Source organism: Sciurus carolinensis, chromosome 9 (genome assembly GCF_902686445.1).
Source record: "Sciurus carolinensis chromosome 9, mSciCar1.2, whole genome shotgun sequence".
Taxonomy (NCBI): domain Eukaryota; kingdom Metazoa; phylum Chordata; class Mammalia; order Rodentia; family Sciuridae; genus Sciurus; species Sciurus carolinensis.
Window position 1 is genome coordinate 22,280,437 of NC_062221.1, and position 22,643 is coordinate 22,303,079.

Genomic DNA, 22,643 nt, shown 5'->3' on the forward strand with positions numbered 1-22,643 from the left:
ATTAGATAGGTGGATGGATATACAGAAAGTTGGGAATACGTCAGTTTTGTTCTCTTCCAGGTCTTCAAGATATCTGCCAGTTATCTGTTCTTTATAAAGTTTTTATTTGGATGTGGAAGCCTTTTAGGAAGGGTTCGGTCATTTCCCTGTCACTTTTCTTTCTCAAGACATGTTGTAATCTCATCCACATGCTCTTCTTTAAGAATTTATCATTATTTTAGTGATTGCTTTGAAAAGACTGTATTTGGGGATGAGGGTGTGGCTCAGTTGGAGTGCTTCCCTAACATGTGTGAGGCCCTGGGTTCCATCCCCAGCACCACCAGGGGGGAAAAAAAAAAAGCATCAAGAAAGCATCTTAAAGTCTTTGTTCCTGCTGCCGTCATGTCTAAATCAGAGTCCCCTGAAGAGCCTGAACAGCTGCGGAAGCTGTTCATCGGAGGGCTGAGCTTTGAAACAACTGATGGGAGTCTGAGAAGTCATTTTGAGCAATGGGGAACACTCACGGACTGTGTGGTAATGAGAGACCCAAACACCCAGTGCTCCAGGGGCTTTGGGTTCGTCACTTATGCCACTATGGAGGAAGTGGATGCAGCCATGAATACAAGACCTCACAAGGTGGATGGAAGAGTTGTGGAACCAAAGAGAGCTGTCTCAAGAGAAGATTCTCAAAGACCAGGGGCCCACTTAACTGTGAAAAAGATCTTTGTTGGTGGCATTAAAGAAGACACTGAAGAACATCATCTACGAGATTATTTTGAACAGTATGGGAAAATTGAAGTTATTGAAATCATGACTGACAGAGGCAGCGGAAAGAAGAGGGGCTTTGCTTTCATCACATTTGATGACCATGACTCTGTGGATAAGATTGTCATTCAGAAATACCATAATATGAAAGGCCACAGCTATGAAGTGAGGAAAGCCCTGTCAAAGCAAGAGACGACTGACTAATGCTTCATCTAGTCAAAGAGGTCGAGGTGGTTCTGGAAACTTTGGTGGTGTTCATGGAGGTGGTTTGGTGGAAATGACAATTTTGGTCGTGGAGGAAACTCCAGTGGTCATGGTGGCTTTGGTGGCAGCCGTGGTGGTGGCAGTGGGGATGGCTACAATGGATTTGGTAATGATGGAAGCAATTTTGGAGGTGGTGGAAGCTACAATGATTTTGGCAATTACAACAATCAGTCATCAAATTTTGAACCCATGAAGGGTGGGAATTTTGGAGGCAGAAGCTCTGGACCTTACAGTGTTGGAGGCCAATACTTTGCCAAACCACGAGACCAAGGTGGCTATGGCGGTTCCAGCAGCAGCAGTAGCTATGGCAGTAGCAGAAGGTTTTCATACTGCCAGGAAGCAAAGCTTAGCAGGAGAGGAGAGCCAGAGAAGCGACAGGGAAGCTACAGGTTACAACAGATTTGTGAACTGAGCCAAGCACAGTGGTGGCAGGGCCTCACTGCTACAAAGAAGACATGGTTTAGACAATACTCATGGGTACGGGCAAAAAAACTCAAGGACTGTATTTGTGACTAATTGTATAACAGGTTATTTTAGTTTCTGTAAAGCATTCCAACAAAGGGTTTTAATGTAGACTTTTTTTTTTTTTTTGCATCCATGCTGTTGATTGCTAAATGTAATAGTCTGATCATGACACTGAATACATGTGTCTTAAAAAAAAAAAATAGGAAGAAGAAGGAGGAGGAGGAAGAAAAGGAGGGGGAGGAATAATTAAGCTAGATTGTATTTTGATGAAAATTATGGTAAAGTGAGTTAACTTTGAGAGGATATACAATTATATGATATTTAGACTTCCATATTATAACCATTTTGCAGATCTCTCCTATAGGAATTTTCCAGAAATATTTTTCTGTTTTTTATTGCTTTAAAAATAATGAGACCATATTTTCAAGCTATTTTCCCCTAACTAATGACTGCTGGTATATGAAAATGACATTACTTGTGACATATTTCTGTTTCATCAAACTAATTTGTTCATTAAAAAATACAGCAGCATTTCTCTTGATTCCACTGTACTTTCAGAGGCAATCCTCTGCAAATACTGATATTTTTGTTTGTTTCCACCTTACATGCATTCTATCTTGTTGCATCACCAGGAAATTTCAAAAACAATGTCAAGTAATAATAGTGACACTGTAGTACAACCACTCTGGAAATCAATATGGAGTTTCCTCAAAAGACTAGGCATGAAACCCCATATGACCCAGTTATCCCACTCCTTGGTGTTTATCCCAAAGAACTAGTCAGCATGCTATAGCAGTATGTGCATACCCACATTTAAAACAGTGCGATTTACAATAGCCAAGCTATGGAACCAGCTTAGGTGTCCATCAACAGATGATTGGATGAAAATGTAGCATATAAGCACAATGGAGCTTTACTCAGTCATAGAGAGGAGCAAAAACTATGTCATTTGCAGGAAAATGGATAGAACTGGAGAACGTTTTGTTCGGTCAAATAAACCAGACTCAGAAAGTCAAGGGTTGTGTTTTCTCCTCTACAAGGAAGCTAGAAAAAAATGGGGAAAGGGGGAATCTCGTGAAAATAAAAGGTAGACCAGAAGAGTAGAAGATAGGGATCAGGGGAGGGAGGAGGAGCAGGTAAGAAGATGTGCTGGGGAATGAAACAGACCTAATTGTATTATATGCCTGCATGAATATATCACAATGAATCCTGCTATTATGTATAATTATAATATATCAATTTAAAACATAATGGTGACCCTGGAGCTTCTTGCTTATATCTTGTTTCTGAGTTTGTTTGTTTGTTTTGTTTTGTTTTTCACAGTGCCAGGGATGGAAAACAGGGCCTTACATATGCTGAGCAAGTGCTTGTTCCTAAGTATGTCCCCAGCCCAATTCTGAGTCTTTATCAATTCTACTTAAGGCGATGCTGGCTTTCCTAACCATGGATATCTTACTAAGGTTGAATCCTTCTCTATTATTTGTTTAATTATGATTATAATTTCTACTATCCATGAATGTTGAACAGCAGCATTTTCCTCTATAATAATAAGTACAGAAAAACAAAGTATGAACTTTCTTCCACTCTCCTTTGGGCAGCAGTGACTCACCACAATGGCCCTGATGCACTCAAGGTAAGAGGTTCTCTTCACGCAGGTGACAAGGGGACCATCTGCTGGAAGGACTTTCTTCATGTTATCACGGAAACTGGAACACTTAGAGTTCTCGTGATCTGACATGGTGCACCATCTCACTGTCTGTTCAGGGACAGCCCGACATAGCCCTGAGGGAAAGAGATAGAAGGGATCCACAGTGTCACTTTCCTTTGCTGGCAGAGGTCAAAGACAAGATAAAAGGCCAGCTAGGTGGAATACACACAAATTGGGTTGGCAGCCTAACCCACACGAATTCTTAGGGTCCATTTTTCTGATTCTGTCCTGTCCCTTGGATAAAAAAGCCAAATCTGTCCCCAAAGAGCTAAACAGAGTTAGCATTATAAGACAGCACTTCCACATCACGGTAAGTGTCCCAAAATATTGAAAACAAGGACTCAAACAAAAACCATATTCAGATATTCATACAGTACAGTTCACTATAACTAAAAGGCAAACAATCCAAATGTGTCATCAATGGATGTTGAGATAAACAAAACGTGGTATATCCATATAATGGAATATTGTTCTGCCACAGAACATTGAAATACTGCTACAATGTTTTTTTCTATTTTTATTTTTGCACAGTGTTAAGGATTAAGCCCAGGGCCTCATGCACGCTAGGCAAGCACTCTACCACAGAGCCACATCCTCAGCACTACATGCCACTGTTTAAATAAACATCAAGAACATTATGTTGTTGTGGAAACGACAAGATGACACTCAGAACGTAGGAGAAACCAAACTTTATTTTACGCTGGCGGGCCCAGAGGAGATTAGCACTCCAAAATTCTGAGCCCTGATCCACAGTTTCTCACAATATTTATAGGTTATTTGACATTATCTTAGACCCATCCTATCTTTGCTTTGTATTTTAAGCTGTAAATGAAGAGCATTGCAAAGCCAAATGCTGTTTATAAGTCTGTAGCATTTTGACAGAATCTTATTTTATTTCATTTTAGATACACTCTACTTTAAATGAAATCTAGAGAACAAAAGATACAGTAAGAAGTGAACGTGTTTGTATTGTTTGTTTGGTGCTGAGGCTTGAACCCATGACCTTGGGCATGTCAGGCAAGCACTCTGCCACTGAGCTAAATCCTCAACCCTGACTTTTGTATGAGCCCCTATATGTCAGGCACTGCATGAGTACTTTACCTTCTTTTAATTTTCACAATTGTCCTACCATTTAAGTATTGTTCCTGTTTTAGAGAAAGAGATACCAAATTGATACGAGATAGGAGAGGACCAATTACCTAAAACAGAATCCCATGCCAAAGACAGAGAGCGGCACCTGGAGACCCTCAAATTGATTGGAAAAAGTCTTCAAAGGTAGTAACTCGAGGCAAGAGCAAGATAGGGAATGGAATTGTATAGGCCATGTGTCCTTGTGCAGAATACCAAGATGAGGCCTTTTTTGAAAGTCTACATTTTTGGTTACCATTGTACTTATGTTTTAAAAAAAACAATGAAAAAATTCAAACAGATACTTCATAAAAGAAGTTAAAGGAATGGTCACTGTTATGTTTTGGATATGAGGTGTCCTCCAAAAGCTCCTCTGTTAATGAAGGAATATTCAGAAGTGCAATGATTAGATTATGAGAATGCTAACCTAATCTGTCCATCTAGTTTGAATGGACTGACTGGGTGGTGATTCTAGGCAGGTGGGGCATGGCTGGAGGGTCATGCCCTGGAAGGGTTCATCTCCCCCACAGTCCCTCCTTCTCTCTTTCTGTTTGCCAGCTGTCATGAGCTGGGCAGTTCTCCTCTGCCATACCCTTCTGCCATGATATTCTGCCTCATCTTGGACCCTAAGTAATGTAGCCAACCAACCATGGACTGAATCTCTGAAATTGTGAACCCAAAATAAGCTTTTCTTCTTCTAAGTTGTTCTTGTCAGATATTTTGGTCACAATGACAAAAAACTGACTAGCACAGTCACTAAGAATATGAAAAGATGCTCAAGTCATTAGTCATCAGAGAAATAAAACTTAAAACCACAGTGAGATCCCACTATATGCTATTAGACGGGTTAACTGTGAAAAGAACAATATCACCAAGTGTTAGCAGGATGGGGAACAATGAACTCCTTATATATCACTGATGTGAGTATTAAAATGGCACAACTACTCAAAGAGTTTAATTTACTTACTTTATTTGTTTGTTTTTTTGTTTTTGCCGGGCACAGGACAGAACCCAGGGCTTTGAACATGCCAGGCGAGCCCTCTACCACTGAACTACAACCCAGCTCCTAAGTTTGGCATTTTCTTAACAAGTGAAACAAATTTATAACAGAACGCTTTTTAAAATTAAAAGATTTAAAAGAAGCTCTTAGCCTGTACTTTTTAAGTAAGATTGGGAGCCTTTACTTTTAACTTTTTTTTCCTTGCCAAATTTCATCTCATGCTGAGAATGTAAACTTGCCCCCATTGCCCAGGGTTGACAAAACCTCAAGAACTGGATTTACAGCTGGGTGAGGTGGCACATGCATGTAATCCCAGTAGCCTGGGAGGCTGAGGCAGAAGGATTGTGAGTTCAAAGCCAGCTTCAGCAACTTAGCAAGGCCCTAAGCAACTCAGCAAGATCCTGTCTCTAAATAAAATATAAAAAGGGGTGGGAATGTGGCTCAGTGGTTCGGTGGTCCTGGGTTCAATCCCCAGTACCCAAATAAAAGGAAAAAAGGTGGAAAAAAGAACTGGATTTACAGACATCTTATGCATATTTCTTGGTTTTTGTTTTGAATCATACAATTTGGATGCTACTTTGGGTTTGGGAAGACAGCTGGGAGTAAATCCATTCTTTTTACTTCACCATTGAATTTCTCTCACTCCTGAAGTGGGTGGACAACAGTTCAGGCTGTTGGGACCTTGGGAATCAAGCCTTTGACTAAAAGGTCTGGGAAACAGTATTAGCACCCCAGATGTGACAGCGCTCCCTGGTGGCATCTCTTAGATAAGATTTTCCAAAGCTTCACGTGTGGATAGCCAGCCCTGGAGGAAGGAAGCAATTCCTTAAGAATCTAGGTTTATTTTGGGAAACCTTTCGTTATCTTTTGGGTCAGTGATGACTGTCCTTACCACTTTTTGGTGAAGTACAGAAATGAATTTTTCATTCAGTGAAAGTTGAGCCTGGTTCTTCCTTTTCTTTGTCATTTGGGGTTGTTCTGAGCCACTTTGGGGTTCTTTTGACCATCTGGGGCTTTGACTTTTAGTGGACAAGAAAGTCTGGATTTTGAAAAATTGTGAGGTTGATTTTCAGGGAAGGGGCATAAGGCATATGAGAAAACCAGAATATTTGAAGATCTCTGTAGTTATTTGCATGGAAATGGAAAGTGCAGATGCTATTTGGAAACCCCTTCCCCCCACCCCATCCTGGGGACGCGGGGGGGTGGGGGGGGGTGGGGGGGTGGCAGTGGTGGAGCTGACTGATATCTAAAAACTGCACTCTATACTGGCTCTGTATTCTTTTTATCTTTCATCTTGGTTATTGACTTAGTAGAGGCTAAATAAATTTGATGGTTGGCAGTAACAGTCCTTTTGGGAATTTATTTATACAAGAGTCCCCAGACTCTGGTAACAAGAGACAAATGCTCCCTCCAGTCCCTCTGGGTAACCCTAGATAACTAGGGTCTTGAGGTATCAGGCCACTGTCTTATGACATGCAGCAGTCTCATAGGATTCCATTTCAAAACGTACCCTGTTCCTGGGTTTAAAGGAAGTCTAACAGCTCATCCAGGGGAGTTGCACATTGTGGGGTTGTCACCCTACACCTTGAGTGTCCCCACACCCCTTGGTGTTCAGGGCTTTCCAGAAGATAGCTGGCCCATTGGTGACACTCTGGGAAGGAATCCCTGTAAACAGCACATTTAAAATATATGCGTGCGCGCGTGTGTGTATGTGTGTGTGTGTGTAGGTGGATTGATTGATTGATTGATTGATTGATTTATATGTGATGCTGAGGATCAAATCCAGTGCCTCACACATGCTAGGCAAGTGTTCTACCACTGATCCACAACTCCAACCCAAAGGGTACATTTTGCTGACCAAAAAAATACCTCCCAAGTACTAGTTCTTAGAGATAATCCTCTAATCAAATGAGTCCTGGAAACACTAGACAGAGTTAAAAACAGAGTTTAAAAACACCAAAGTAAACTTTCCCTGACATTCCTAGAAATAACTTTGAATAAGCTACCAGGGACCACTTTCATTTTTGGCAGGAATTTCGTTTCTCTCTCTCTCTCTCTCTCTCTCTCTCTCTCTCTCTCTCTCTTTTTAGCTCATGGTGTTTTTCCTGATGAATTCACTTTTGATTCTTTGTGATTCTTTGTGCTTAAACTAATATTGATTTGTTTTCTTTGGTTGGAGGTTTTTGCTTCGCTTGTTGATGCTGTTGTTTTGTCTTGTTTCCTGCTGCTGTCTTTACTTAGAAAACTGTTTATTCAAGGTTACTTGGAGGATAATTATTTCAGCCAGCCCCAGCTGAAATGTGGGACATCAAAAGAATTAATGCTCAGACTTTTTTTTTTCCCAAGAAAGTAAAAATATTTTTAAAATCAAGCTACCGCCATATAGAAAGTTTAATTCAAGGGTTATATTAGACCTGCAAATAAAAATCTTGAAATTTAGCCATATAACCAGGTGGTTTAACCTTATTTTAGTTTGTCATAAATAAAATTTAGATATAACTGTCTATTTATAAAACTGGCAAATTTATATTATCCTGTTGCTTTGTCTTATGACTGAAATTTTAACATAAGTAGATCTCTGACAAATGGGTTAATTTAAATTTGTTGGGAAGATAAAAACTGAGATGTCTTCACAACTTCACATCTTGCCTGCTTGCCGGCCAAACAGGATTACATTTTTCTCTCTTAGATGTTTAAGATGTAATGTCTACCACTTTCTGTGCCTCAAGTACAGCAGTTCTTCAGGATTTTCTTTTGTCAAAGAAATGACTTATTGAATTAACTCTGCTTGCCTGATATCTCAATTTTCATGAGTAATTTTAAAATAACCTAAAAATAAATGGGGTAAATATAAATGGAATAAATATTTATAAATATATATAATAGAAATAAAACATCTGAGCCATTTGTAAATGCTGGGTCAATTAAAATACTAATACAGCAATTGCTAAGTGTAAATTCAAGTACTCTTGTCTCCTTAAACTCTATAAAATCTATTATATGTGTTTCACAAATTGTTGGTATATAGAACACTTTGTGTCGTACCACCAAGAGATTCCTGCTCCTTTAATAAGTTTAAGATAAGCACAATGCCCTGGGTTCGATCCCCAGCACCAAAAAAAAAAAAAAAAAAAATAAGTTTAAGAACAATAGAGGGAGAATAGGTATCCAGACATGAAAACTTTAAGGTACATTTTCATCTAATATAGGTCAACAGTTTGGGGGTGAGTTTTGAACAATAAAAATTTTAGATGATTAAAGGTCATATTTGTTCATATTTTTTAAATGCCCTAAAGTCAATAATTTATAAAAGGGAAACTCATTCAATACTTAAGTTGTAAAAATAGCCACCACCTATTTTAGATAACAGTCAGTTTAGGGGGAGCATCTTTTTATTTTTCTGTAAAGACCCATTTTTGAAGACTATCAAAATAGAACTTAAAGCTGGAAAGTGTTCATTTAATGTGACCTGATACCAGCAGTCATAATAGAGACTAGAGAGGTTTGTCTGCTTCTCTGCAATACTGGGATCCTGTTTCCCTAGCTAGTCTTGCTTGGATTCAATTCTTAGAAATGTAGTTTTTTAAATCACTTTTTGTCTTACAGCAGAAACCTTGAAAGATTCTGAAACAAAATCTTGGACTTTTCACATTCCACGTATCTTGTGCTTGTAATAAATGTGCAGTGGCTTCTGTAGTTTGGAGTCTGGACATGGTCACCCAGGCACAGATTGTAATCCCAGCTACTCCTGTGTTCAGCAGGAATCCTTTTGGGTCGGTTTAGCCAAAGTCTCCCTGACTCCTGATGTTCTCTTAGAAAATTTCTAAGACTTAATTACTAAATCATTAACCAAAGAACTCCACTCTGATCTTTGGCTAAAATTCCCACTTGCCCACACTGTATTCAGTTGAGCCCAGAGTCTCCTCGGATGCAAAAATCCCAGTGCTATGGTTGCTGGTGACCTGTTGATCCTGAATGAAGTCTGCTGTACTGTGTTTTAATAAGTGTCATGGAAGATTTTTTTTCTTTAAAAAAGGTGAGTGAGAATCAATAACACTGGGGTTAGGGTTAGGGTTAGGGTTAGGGTGAGAGTTAGGGTTACCTATTGATAGGGAATGGATAAAGAAAGCCTTAACAACAAACAAGTCACTTGAGCCAGGTGGGGTGGCACAGGCCTGTTATCCCAGTAGTTTGGGAGGTTGAGGCAGGAGGATCACAAGTTCAATGCCAGTCTCAGTAACTTAGTGAGACCCTAAGCAACTTAGGAAGATCCTGTCTGGAAAGAAAGAGAGAAAGAGAAAGAGAAAGAGAGAGAGAGAAAGAAAGAAAGGAAGGAAGGAAGGAACAAACGAAAGAATGAACTGGGAATCAGCTCAGTGGTAGAGCACCTCCCTAGCATGTGTAAGCCCCTGAGTTCAATCCCTGACACTGGGGGGGAAAATTGGTCTATAAAAATTTGGGAATTCATAAATGAGGCTACACTAAGGTTAGACATAAACTGAGTACTAAAGAAGTTTGTAATCAAGTGTTGTTTAAAACATCAGAATTCTAAAGCTTAAGATACGTAAGTTCATTTGATGTTTCTTTCCCTATCTTGGCCAGTGCCTGACATAGCCAGGAGAGGAGACAGAGGAAGAACAAATAGCACAGGCCCTGCTCAGGAGGGGCACCCAGGTTTCCTTGTGACCGCAGCTGAGTCACCTCTGTGTTCTGCCTTTCCAGCCTGTCCAGTCCCAGCCGGCTGAGCTCCCTGAGTGGCCCCATGTGGCCATGCTGGGCCAGGGAGGGTCCGGCGCACTCGCGGCCCTTGCTGCCCTCCCTGGCCCTGCCCGGCCCCGTCGCCCCTCCCTCAAGTAAGATGCTCTACCCAAGAACATACTAATGAGTCTGAGAGCCAGACAGGATCCAGGATCCGGGTGGACAGAAGCAGCAGGAGTCCCAGGGCTATTCACATGCCTGAGTTCATGGCCTTCCTCAGTCACCCAGCAAGGTTCCTGGAAAAGCCCTCCCTCCCAGCTCTGGCATTTCTGGGCAGGGTGATAACTCACCTCTACTTGCCTCTAGACACCATTTTCTCATTTTCACAGCAACTGTGTGTTGTGAAAAGACAATCTTTACCAACCCAGAGAGGTCAAAGAACAGCCTAGAGCCACACAGCAATGAGAGAGGCAGGTGGATTCCATTCAAGACTGATCTTTTTTTTTTTTTTTTTTTTTTTTTTTTTTTTTTTTGGTCCCCTTTGACCTACAGACTGTCTGGCAACCAAGTAGAGTTCCGCTGTGGACTGTCACCCGGTCCCCTCCGCAGAGCGCCCTGTAGGGCAAGGTCCCTCCTCTGGTTCCCAGTGCGCACTCACCCAGGGCCCCCGCGCACAGCAGGGCGCAGATAGCGAGCCTCATTCTCCGCTGCGGACGGGCGCGCGACACGGTCGGGACCCTGAGCCTGGATCCTGCTTCACCACCCAGAAGCGGTGGATCCGCCTACTCTCCGAAAGGTTGGCGGGCCGGGCAGATGGCCATTGCCACTCCCTCCATCCTCCCCGGGGCAGTGGCCCGGCATCCCGCCCGACCCTTATCCAGCAGCTCCCAAACGTCTCAAAACCACGGACTCCTAGAGACTGGGGGGCATCCTCGGGACGGAAAACCGCGGACCCTCCGCGCAGGAAAGCGTCCCTACGTGTACACGACGCTTCGAACACATCTTTCGGGAATTCTCAGACTCCTCCTCCTGCAGCGTCTACCTTGACCACTCCAAGGTCCTCCCGGAAGTGCCCCTAAATGGCACTGCCCCTGCATCCTTCTTGTGCTGCAAGAGGCCACAGCCAGGTGGGGCACGGAACCCCTGGAGGGCTTCTTCCAAATTGCCGCTGTAGCTCGACCTTCCTCAGATCTGTGACTTCTGCCTGGGGACAGTCTGCTAAGTTCAAACAAAATTTAAAGAACTTTCTCTTAAAGTGTGGTAAACATGCATAAAATTTCACATAACCTCGGTGCACAGCGTGATTAATTATCCCCGAGTGAACACACCCCGTAAGCCGCCGGGGTCTCCGGAAACAGCGGAGCCCGACCGCCCCCTGGGGGCCCTTCGAGTCACCGTCCATCTCTTCTCTACAAAGGTGCTGGTTATTTTGCCTCCTAACAACATACGCCAAGGCTGTTGGTATTTTAATTTCATAGCGATGGACTCTTCCAAATGAACGGTTTTGTATTTGGTTTCTCTGACTCAAGGTTACATTTGTGAGATTCCTCTATGCCGTTGTGCCTGGTGAGGTCATTGATTTTTCAGACTCTCTTCCACTCATGTGATGAAGGCTATGTTTCCCCAAAGAATTCTTTTTTCTTGATATGTTATAACCTTATGATTATTCACTTCAAAATAGATTCCAGCTGGGTGTGGTGAGCCATTTGGGAGGTTGAGGTGGGAAGATGGTTGGAACCCAAGAGGTCCACCCAGCTTCGCCAGACCCTATCTCAAAAACAAACATCCAAATATTCTCATTTTCATTGTGATTTTTAAAATTCAACTCATGAATTTATTTAGAAGTGTATTGTGTGCTGTGTGTAGTGGTGCACACCTGTAATCCTAGCAACTGCAGAGGCGGAGGCGGGAGGATCCCAAGTTCCAGGTGAGCCTCAGCAACTAGACTGAGACCCTATCTCAAAATAAAAACTGAAGAGGGCTGGAGATGTGACTCAGAAGTTCAGTATCCCTGGGTTCAATCACCAGTATCAAGTAAGTAAGTAAATAAATAAATAAATAAATGTATTGCATGATTATCCAGACAACCTACTAAAACCACACAAGTCCTTTACAAAATGGGGAAGAGGGAGGTTGAGTGGGTATTGTCCGAGTGGTGCAATGTTAGAAAGACTCTGTCATTACTGGCTCCAAAGATTGAAGAGGATGGGGTCACAAGCCAAGAAATAGGTGCATCTCTAAAGAGGGAACAGCAAGAGAACAGTCTCCTGCAGAACCTCCAGAAAGGAACAGCACACTACTGACATCTTTTTTTTTTTAATATATATACCTTTATTTTATTGATTTATTTTTATGTGGTGCTGTGGATCAAACCCAGTGCCTCACATGTGCTAGGCAAGTGCTCTACCACTCAGCCACAAACCCAGCCCCTGCTGACATCTTGATTGTAGCCCAGTGAGGCCAATTTCAGACTTTTGACCTTCAAAACTGTAAGCTGATGATAAGTTTGTGCAATTTCATTACAGTCATAATAGGAAATGAATATATCTGCTATATTTACTTGGGCCTCTCTAAGGCATGGCATTATCTTTTTTTTTCCATTAGTACATTATAGTAATACATACTATTGGGGTTCATTTTGATATGATTATGCAAGCATGGAATATAATTTGCTCCAATTCAGTCCCCGATACTTCCTCTTTCCCTCCCCTCCTCCCTCCCCCTGTTCCCTTTCCTCTACTGGTCTTCTTTCTTTTTTATTTAGAGTTTTTTTTTAAAAAATATTAGTGCTTTATAGATATACATAAAGGTGAAATTCACTGTGGTATATTCATCTATGTACATAGACTAGTTTGGTCAATTTCATTCCACTGTTCCTCCCATTTCCAGTCCCTACTCCCTCCCCCTCAATCTCTTTCCTCTACTCATTGATCTCTATTCTATTTTCATGGGACTCATGCCCCTTCACCCTTTACCCCTTATTTTGGACTAGCTTCTGCATATGAGAGAAAATATTTGACCCTCGACTTTCTGACTCTAGCTTATTTCACTTAGCATGATGCTCTCCAGTTCCACCCATTTACCAAGAAATCATGGTACTATCTTCTTTATCTCTCATTCCATGGAAATTGTACCAAGTATCTTAAAGAGAAAACTGCCCCTTTGTCAAGTTCCGTTTTCTGCACCTCCCTTCTGGGATCTTGCCTCCATTTGTATTTTTCCAGCCCTGAGACTGCCATAAATTGCTGGTTTCTCTGCAACCCAGCTGTGCTCAGGTACAGCCTGATGCTTCCTGCCTTGTGCCCAGAAGTGACCCATAATGTAATTTCTGGTTCTTCCTTCACTTGTTCATACCCTTGAGAAAATAAGGTCTATGAGGGTAGATGCCATGACTTTCTTGTTCAATATTCTAATCCTAAACTGGAAAGTAATGCCTGATATAGGATTTGAAAAGATTGTCAAACATTAATGAAAAGACAAAAAATTCTCAAAAGCAGGCTGAGCAATCTCCTCTGTAGACCTGGGGACAAAAACCAACAGGGTCCAGGGTTGACCTCTCCTCTAAAGTTAATGATCCACTTAGAGCTAACATACCCTACATCCAAAAGGGTCAAAGTACCTCAGGATAGATCAAACTCTGAAAACTTCTTTTTTTTTTTTTAATATTTTTGCTTGTAGACGGACACAATACCTTTATTTTATTTATTTATATTTATGTGGTGCTGAGGATGGAACCCAGTGCCTCACACATGCAAGGCAAGTGCTCTACCACTGAGCCACGACCCCAGCCCCTGAAAACTTCTTATGTACAGGGACAAAGTTATATTGCAAAGAAAGTACATCCAAAGTGCTAACGTCATCTTTTGGACACAGGCAGAAATAGTGGAACAGAAGGTTAAAAGATTGTATTGTGGGAAACAATTTTGAAGACTTTGTGTCAGGGAGGATATTTGGAAAACTAGAGAAATGTAAATGTATCATTAACTATGTACCAGTGTTAAGTGCAGAAGTGTGTAACTGTGCCAAGCGCTTTCAAATATTAATATAAATAAACATATGCCCAGAAGGTAGATACTATCGGTCCTCGCCTTTTCATTCAGGAAAAAAGTAAAGTACAGAGAGGTTAAATAAGGCATTCAAATCAGCATCTGTTTCCACGCTCCATGCTCTTCTCCATGTGGCCTCTAGCATTTGTCCCCAGAACAATTTCCCCCTCTAAGGGCCCTTCTGGTAATAAAGATCATTTTTGCAGGAGCAACCAATTCAGAGTTGGTACTATTGGCACTAACTGCCATAACAGCTGCCAACATCTCAATGGTTTAGCACAGAAGTTTACTTCTTACGAACATCAAGTCCAACTGGCAACCTCGTCATTCATCTTCACAGCTTCGTTCAATTGTTCAGAAATCCAGGCTCAGAGAAGCTCTGCCATTTTCAACATGGGGCTTCCAAGATGGACCAGTGTGTTGACAACCATATGACAGAATTTGTGCAAGAAGTGCAACCACTTTTCATGGACTAGGCCTCGAAAGGATAAACACAACTTTTACTTATTTCTAGTAACCAAAATTCAGTCACGTGACCTCCACCTAGATGTAGGAAGGATGCACATTGCTTTTCAAAGTCGCTGGCACTTCTGGAAGGGTCTTTCCTTTCAATTACTCTCTGAAACATCTGAATGGGGTATCGAGGAGTTTGTGTTCCTTGAAGCTGTATGGCTTTTCTCACTTTCTGCTTCTCAGTCTTTAGGATTGTATAAAAGTTTGAATATTCCAGGCTTGGTTTGGTTCAGAAAGCAATTATTCCAAATTTTTGTACTTTTCAGATCTTTTTGCTTCCAGTTTTAAGTTGTCAACCTTACACATCTAAGACAAGCTCAAGGGCAAGGACAAGGTCAAGGGCACTTAGATTTAGATCATTTATAACTTCTGTAGATAGCAAAAAAGAAGAAACCAAAGATGCCAGCTCCCCATGTCCTTGTCCCATATAACAAAAAGGATGACATTGAAACATGACTGCAGTGTGAGTTGTGAGAGACTCCAGGACTAAGCCAAATCTATAGGCAGCTAAGTGCTTTTATATTCAGGGGTCTATTCAGAGGATAGTGGGTCCAGAAAGCCCTGTATCTCATCAAAACCCAAGAGGTGATGAGAAACTTTCTCATGAGAAGCCATCTTCTGACCAGGCCTCTTAGCACCTCCCTGGAGTCACAGGGTGTTCTGCCAAGGCTCAGATAAGCTGCAATTCAAGCTTTTTATTATATGGCTATGTGTAATGTTAGCAGGAAGCTCACATACAGCCAGATCCCCTACAGTGGTGCCCCCCACAGTTCTTTCCTGGACATAATTTTCAGGCCTGATTGCTATCCTTGGCCCCATACCTCTCCCACATGTTTGACAGTGGCTACTCCCCCTGGGTGAGAGGACCATACAGTTTAACCAGATCTTTCCCACATCAATGGATTATAATGCACAGTCTTCAAACCCTTGCTCAGGTTTCTCTTGTCTTTAGGACCTAGATGCAGTTAGCTTTTTCAATCTTGTAAAATTCTACATTTTTTTTTTGGATTTTTAAATTCCCTTTTATTTAACTATGTATCTATAGATACAGATATTCTATCTGTAAAGATATATACAAAGATATAGTTTTTTTTCCAGGACTGAGAATTGAACCCAGGGGCACTCTACCACTGAGCTACATCCTAGCTCTTTATTTTTTGAGACAGGGTCTTGCTATATTGCTGAGGCTGGACTTGAACTTGTGATCCTCCTGCCTCAGCTTCGCCTCAGTCACAGGGATTATGGGCATGTGCTGCTGTGCATGGATCACATCACTCATATTTTAAAAGTAACTATTTTGTCATATTTGTTTCCTATGTTTGTATCCTTTTACAGGTAGATGAATATAAAGTTCCATTTAATCACACCTCAAGGTGGGTCTGGAGTACCTGGCTCCAAGTAACAGAAATGTCAAAGAAACAGGGAAGTGATGCTGATTCTCAGGGAGGTGAGGGAGAAAAGCCCCAGCTTCTCAGGGCATAGTATGACCATTCCTTATTTTCACCAAAATCTTCATAGGTCACAAACTTTTGTAACCACTTTCACCCTCCTCAAAGGATGGTTATTTAAATCAACTTCATGGTGCAACAGAATCAATTGGAGGGCTTGGTTAAAACACACAATGCTGGGCCTCTGGTCTGAGCTCAGGCTCAGGAATTTTCATTTCTAAAAATTCCCAGGTGATGTTGATGCTGCTGATCTAGAGACCACTCCTGAGTATCACTGCTCTTTTTTTTAGGATTAGGCACACCAGAGGCCTGTGTCTGTCTATCTGCAGACATAAAAAGGGACCCTGGTGGTGGTCTGTCCTAAAGATCAGCTGAACTCTGCTAGGAAGTTCCAGCTGCCTACATGCCAAAGGGTGGACTTTATTTTCTTCCTCATTAGCAGCACCTGTGAATATCCCCCTCTTGAGGTCTCTAGTTGGCCCCAGGAGTGCCAGAAAGGGCTCCTGTCCCAGTGCTGACCTTCATTCAGAGACAGGCAGGCCACTTGTGACAAGAGCAGTGTACTGTGTCAGGAGGGCAAGCCACACAGCTCTTGGGCTTTGCTTGCCCCATCTATGTAAACTATAACAACAGTGCCCACACTATAGGGTTGCTGAGAAGAGGGAATGGGAGTAACAAAAACAGGAGTCCTTCTGTCAACTATGAAGTACCCACATATATAACTATGACAGCTTCAGGATACATTTGCATGTTCACAATGAACTGTGATTTTTTTCCCTCCAATTCTACTTATTTTTGTGTGTGTGTGGGGGGGTGACTGGGGATTGAACCCACAGGTGCTTTACCACTGAGCCATATCCTCAGCGCTTTTTATTTTTTATTTTGAGACAGGTTCTTAAGTTGCTTAGGGCTTAAGTTGCTGAGGCTGGCATTGAACATGTGATCCTCCTGCCTCAACCTCCCAAACTGCTGGGATTATAGGCATGTGCCAGCCTGCCTGGCTCTAGTAACTTGTTTGTTGTTAAGGCTTTCTTTATCCACTCTCCAACAATAGGTATATACCTTTGAGTCCCAGTGTTACTGATTCTCACTCACCATTGTTAAAGAAGAAGAAGAAAAAAAAACCTCAATGATACTTTAGCACAGTACAGACTTTATTCAGGATCAACAGGATAGGTACAGTCACCAGCAACTACGGCAATGGGATTTTGCACTGGAGGAGACACTGGCCTCAAAGGAATACAGTGTGGGCAAGTGGGAATTTTAGCCAAAGATAAGAGTCAGGGGCTTTGGTCAGTAATTTAGTAATTAAGTCTTAGTAATTTTCTAAGGGGTAACATCAGGAGTCAGGAGGACTCTGACTAAACCAACCCAATAAGATTCTAGGTGAAAACAGACTAGAGTGATCAAACATTACCTAAGGAAGTTGGAGGTTGGGGAATTTGATCATACACCAAGGGTGAAGGAGTCTAACCTGATTTTACAATGAAGTACACAGATAAGCCTAGGAGAAGTTTCAGCAGCCTGACTAAACTTTGGCCAAGCAAAGAATCTGTCACCTCCCATGGGTGTATGTGCACTGAAACCCAGGCTGCTCATTACCATCTGTAGACTCTAAAAAGAAAAAACCAAAGTACATAGCATTAAACACATTATTCAATCCCAAATCATTTTCAGTTTCAAAAATCAAGAGTAAAATGAGAAGACACGTGAAATAGTTTATCTTTGGCTTTCAATAGGCTGAGGTTTTACAGGCCCATCTTAACCTCTCTCCATCTGCTCTTTGCCATTTGAACATTAGGTTCCATCCCCCAATCCCCTCCCCACCCCCAACCAATACTCAGGCAGATGGAGAAAGAAAACGGAGATACCCACTGAATGGGACCGGAGGTAGAAACCACCACAGATCTGGGCAAAGATCCCTCTGCATTAGCCCAGCTGTCCATCCTTCCTGCCGACCTACTGGCTGTGGTGGCCAGTGATGATAATCTGGTTATGCGGGAGGAAAAACCATTCGGTCGGCGGAGTTCGGAAGACGTAGATGAAATCCTAATTCTACCACTTGCTAGCTGTGTGAACTTGAACAAATCACTTAACTTCTCTTAAGCCTCGCTTTTTTACATCTCTGAGGTGGCGGTAACACTATTTTTGCTTTGGTAAATTGAGTTACCAAATAACACCTAACAACTATTTGGGATAATAGATGGTTTCCGCTAGGTTGCCTGGCGTCGGCGGGGAGAGTAACTCCCTCAGCCCCGGGTTTATTTTGAACATGCAGGACCTTTCTTGGTCGGCGACCCCTGCCCCTGAGCCGTGGGCACCTGCGGAGTCCAGGTCGTGCTTCTAAGCTTTAAAAAGATAGACTCAGGACCAAGCCTCCGCCTGCGGACCGCCCATTCCCACCTCGTATATCCCCGCCCTCTCGCCGCAGACGCCGATGGCGTCATTTCCGCCGGAAGAGGGAGCGCGTCCGCGCGGTTGGCGCGAAAGTCGGTTCCTGGTCTCTGCAATTTCCGGGTTCTCCAGCCTTTGCTTGGGCCTGGGGGCGCCGCCCGGTGGCGGGGGGGGTTGTGCGCCGGGCTGGCGCCCGACCCCAGCCGCTGTCCCGCGGGCTGCGCGCCCCCCCACTCGCTGCCCGAAGACCCCCAGGCTCCATCGAGGTGAGTGAGGACCCAGCTCCTCCCCGCCGCAGCCGGGGGTCGCGACACCTCCTGCGGCCTTCAGGGGCCCTGGTTTCCCGCCCTTGTAACCGGCCCTGGGACCCGCGGGAGGGCCTTTGACGCCAGAAAGAACGCAGCTCCGGTGTTCCGAGAGCAGGGCCTTTCCCTGGGAGCTGGGGAGCAGGAGCATCCAGCCTTTTGGGAGGCCCGACCTTGCTAGCTGGCGGCCAGGTTTATATTTAAAATTTATTTACTTAGGGATGAACAAGCCTCGCGGGCCGTGGGTACCAGCAGCCACATTTGCGGTCTGTGTATCCTTAAGCCAAATGCATTTGAATGTCCATTGACACTGATTGTATTCAGTTCAGGGACATTACTTTCGTTCTCTGATTTGCAAGACTAGTGTGTCATTTTTTTCCTTGACTTTGCCCACATTCCAGGGTTTCTTGCAAACATCATGGACGAATTCATGAGCAAGGCCCGAATGTCTATTCTTAGGCATTATTGTCTGCACAGAAAAAATAGGTGCGTTGAACATTTTAACTTCCCACCTAATGTATTTTTGATCTTGTTAATGGTTTCTTTATTTTGACAGTCCGAAAATGTCCAGAAATGACAAAGAACCGTTTTTTGTGAAGTTTTTAAAGTCTTCAGAAAATTCCGAATGTTTTTTTAAAGCTCTTGAGGTAAGAATAGTTGAAAAAGACTTGCCTGACACTGAATTCTTTTGCTTCCTGAAATGTTTTTGATTCGTTGGACTTTATGTCTTAGAAATAATTTTTGTATAGATTTGCTGCAGTTTATCTTAATATAGACAAATCAGAATTCATTTGCTTGTTTAAACGTTTTTTTATTTGTTGGACTTTGTCTTAGAAATAATTTATGTATAATTTTGCTACAGTCTGTTAATTTGGACAAATCATTGTTATGTAATTTTGAATTGATGTAAGTATATTTTGATTGTGAATTTGGGTGGGCTTGAGATATATTATAACATTTTGGTTGAATATGGCTGACCTGAAGTTCTTGAAAGTTTTCTTTTGTCTACTAACAAGAGTGGTCTTGTGTGTTGACACACTTCGGTAGTTTTGGTTGTTAAAAGTATGTCTCATTGTGCTCTGTTTAACATAGGATGGTATAGAGTCTTGCTGCTCACAGATCCTAGCAGCATTGGCATTGACCTGGGACTCTTTAGAAATGTAGCATCTTAAGCTGGACATCGTAATGCATGCCTATAATCCCAGCTACTTTACACACTGAGGCAGAGGATCACAAGTTCAAGGCTACCCTAGGCAACTTAGTGAGCTCCTGTCTCAAAATTAAAAACCAAAGAGTTGGGGACATAGCTTAGTGTTAGAGTACTTGCCTAGCATGTGTGAGGCCCTAGGTCCATTGCCCTATACTGTAAAAAATAGGAACTCCAAGCAAGACTTGAAATTAGAATTCACATTTTTAAAAACAACATCCCCCAGAACACATTAAAGTTTGAGAGGTGGATGTACCAGGTTTTTCCTTAAAGTTCATTGATTCAGCAAATATTTATTGAATATCCGTGTTCGGATAGGTACTGCTCTAGGAGTTGGGGTACATCAGTGGTCAGAGCAAGGAAAGATTTCTCCTCCCTCAGAGCTTACAGTCTAACAGGAGGAAATAGATATTAATCAGATAAGTGAGAAAACTGTGTAATATGTTATAAGGTACTGATTGTTATGCGAAGAGAAAAAAGCAAAACGGGTTTAGGAGTTCTAGAGAATATTTTGGGGAGGAGAAGGAAATGGGAAAGTTACATCTTTAAGTTGAGCATGATCAGGGTAGACTTTATAGAGAAGATATTTAAACTTGAGGGAGCTGGAATTCATAGGGGCGTCTGGGGAAGAAGTTTTCAGACAGAGGCAGCAACCATATCCAGGGCCCAGGGAAAGTGCTGACATTGTCTGTCTAGGGTTAGTGTGTAGTGTAGTGAGCAAGGGAATGCAGACGAATGTTAAGGAATGCTTTAGAGAGGAAGGGTAAAGAGGTTTTGTATAGAGCTCAGAATATGATGGCAAACAAGATAACATCATGAAACTTACATTGCTAAAGGGGAGACAAGAAATACAAGTATTTATAAAATATCAATGTTATTTTTCTTCATAAAATAGACTAAAGGGATGGAGGAAGGATATTTTAGAAAGTATGATCAGGAGGCTGGCTGGGAATGTAACTCAGTGGGTACAGGGCTTGCCTAACATGTGCAAGGCCTTGGGCTCAATACCCAGCACAGGGAGGGAAGGAAGGAGGGAGGGAGGGAAAGAAGGAAGAAAAAATATGGTCAGGAAAGGCATCTCTGAGGAGGTAACATTTAAGCAGGCCTGACTGAAGTGAGGGATTATGCCAGGTGAAGACCTGACAAGAATAATTTCTGCTGCAGGAATAAGCAAAGTCTAAATGAAGTCATGCTTAGTCTTTTCCAACTTAGCAAGGAAGTAGGCATGGCTACCGAGGGAGATGGGAAGTAGGAGTCGAGTGTGTGGAGATAGGCTAGAGCCTGATCAGGTGGTCCTGTAGGCTGTGGTAGGGAAGGAAGGTTTTATTCTGAGTGTGGTTGAAAGTCATTAGAGAGTTTTGAGCTGAGAGTAATATCTGATTTGTATTTTTAAAAAGATTGCTAACTGTTCTGTGCAGAATAGATTTACGGTGAAGGAGGGAGAGAAAAACCACTTGGGAGGCTTCTGCAGTTGTCTAGGTGAGATTGTGGTTGCTCTCTATAAAGAAAAGGCAGTTTGAAGTGGATTTCTAAGACTTGGTAGAACTTAAATACAGGGGGCTAACTTGAGGTTCATTCTTATTTCATTTTTTTCTTTCAGTCTATAAAAGAATTCCAATCAGAAGAATATCTTCAGATCATTACAGAAGAAGAGGCATTGAAGATAAAAGAGAATGATAGATCACTTTATATCTGTGACCCTTTTAATGGTGCTGTTTTTGATCATCTTAAAAAGGTTTGCTGACTTGTATGTTCATTTGGTAGATGGATTTTTATTTGTTTTTGCTTCATAAATTCTTTATTGATCATGAAGTATTATGGAAACCATAAATACATTGGCATTCTTTTGGGAGATCAGAGTAATGTTTTTTTGAAAGACTATTCTTGTTATAGTAGGCTTTTATTATATGTAGTTTTTATATTTTAGGGGATGTAGCATCACTTATTATTAGCAAATCTACAGTAAGAATTTTAGTGATAGAGCTTATTGCACTCAAATTCAGGTTGCAAGGTATTTCAGGGGGAAAATAGTAGAGTAGGAAAAGACCTCAACAGAGTGTTTGGTAACTTCCTGTCTTTTCTGTGTGCTCATGCACACAGGATTGTAGTACTTCTACCCTGTATGGGGTCTAATCAGTTACCCTGGAAGCATTTTGGGTGTTCTTATTGCTAACATACCAATGAGCCATCTTATTTTTTGTTGTTGTTATTCTAAAGTCTACTGACTCATTACCTTTTGGTGTCTGGACAAGAGAGAAGCATTGAAATAAAATTAAACTGGCTGTGATTTCATCCAGATTACAACGATATGATTTTTGTTTAAAGAAGAAAACATAGAAGAAGAGTAGGTTGATGCAGTATCTGTACAGTTTATAGAAGGTCAGTGCCCATCTTACCCAGAGCACTGTTGGTGTTAGCCTCCTTTTGGAAATACCACTGCTCATTAGGTAGAAATTAGTAGCACTAACCAGGTGCTGTGGCACACACCTGTAATCCCAGTGACTCAGGAGACTAAGACAGGAGGATTGTAAATTCAAAGCCAACCTCAGCAACTTGGCAAGGCTCTAAGTAACTTAGTGAGATCCTCTCAAAAAGTTTTTCTTTAAAGGGCTGGAGATGTGGCTTAATGGTTAAGCACCCCAGTGTTCAATCCCCAGTAACACCCCCCACAACAGAAAAAAAGATGGTGCTAGTGCTTTTTATGTAGATATTTAGATTAGTCA

At 42.0% G+C, this 22,643-nt stretch overlaps 2 protein-coding genes and 1 pseudogene across 4 annotated transcripts in view; 2 read left to right on the forward strand and 1 right to left on the reverse strand.

Annotated features, from left to right (window-relative positions):
* LOC124993171 (inhibitor of carbonic anhydrase-like) overlaps window positions 1-10,860 on the reverse strand; it is a 51,575-nt gene extending 40,715 nt beyond the window's left edge. The window contains exons 1-2 of the mRNA XM_047564830.1: window positions 10,666-10,860; window positions 3,083-3,255 (exon numbers count right to left, since the gene is read on the reverse strand). Of these exons, the coding sequence (XP_047420786.1) occupies window positions 3,083-3,255; window positions 10,666-10,708 (216 nt within the window). The 5' untranslated portion in view covers window positions 10,709-10,860. The remainder of the gene's footprint in view (window positions 1-3,082; window positions 3,256-10,665) is intronic.
* Window positions 382-1,524, forward strand: LOC124992747 (heterogeneous nuclear ribonucleoprotein A1-like; annotated as a pseudogene).
* Window positions 10,861-18,476: 7,616 nt separating the features above from the next.
* The window catches only part of Topbp1 (DNA topoisomerase II binding protein 1), a 75,642-nt gene continuing 71,475 nt past the window's right edge, over window positions 18,477-22,643 (forward strand). The window contains exons 1-5 of one of the 3 annotated variants that reach the window (XM_047564632.1): window positions 18,477-18,674; window positions 18,933-18,985; window positions 19,115-19,199; window positions 19,270-19,360; window positions 21,521-21,655. In XM_047564632.1, the coding sequence (XP_047420588.1) occupies window positions 19,132-19,199; window positions 19,270-19,360; window positions 21,521-21,655 (294 nt within the window). In that variant the 5' untranslated portion in view covers window positions 18,477-18,674; window positions 18,933-18,985; window positions 19,115-19,131. The remainder of the gene's footprint in view (window positions 18,675-18,932; window positions 18,986-19,114; window positions 19,200-19,269; window positions 19,361-21,520; window positions 21,656-22,643) is intronic. The other 2 variants (XM_047564633.1, XM_047564634.1) reach the window with 2 other exon arrangements.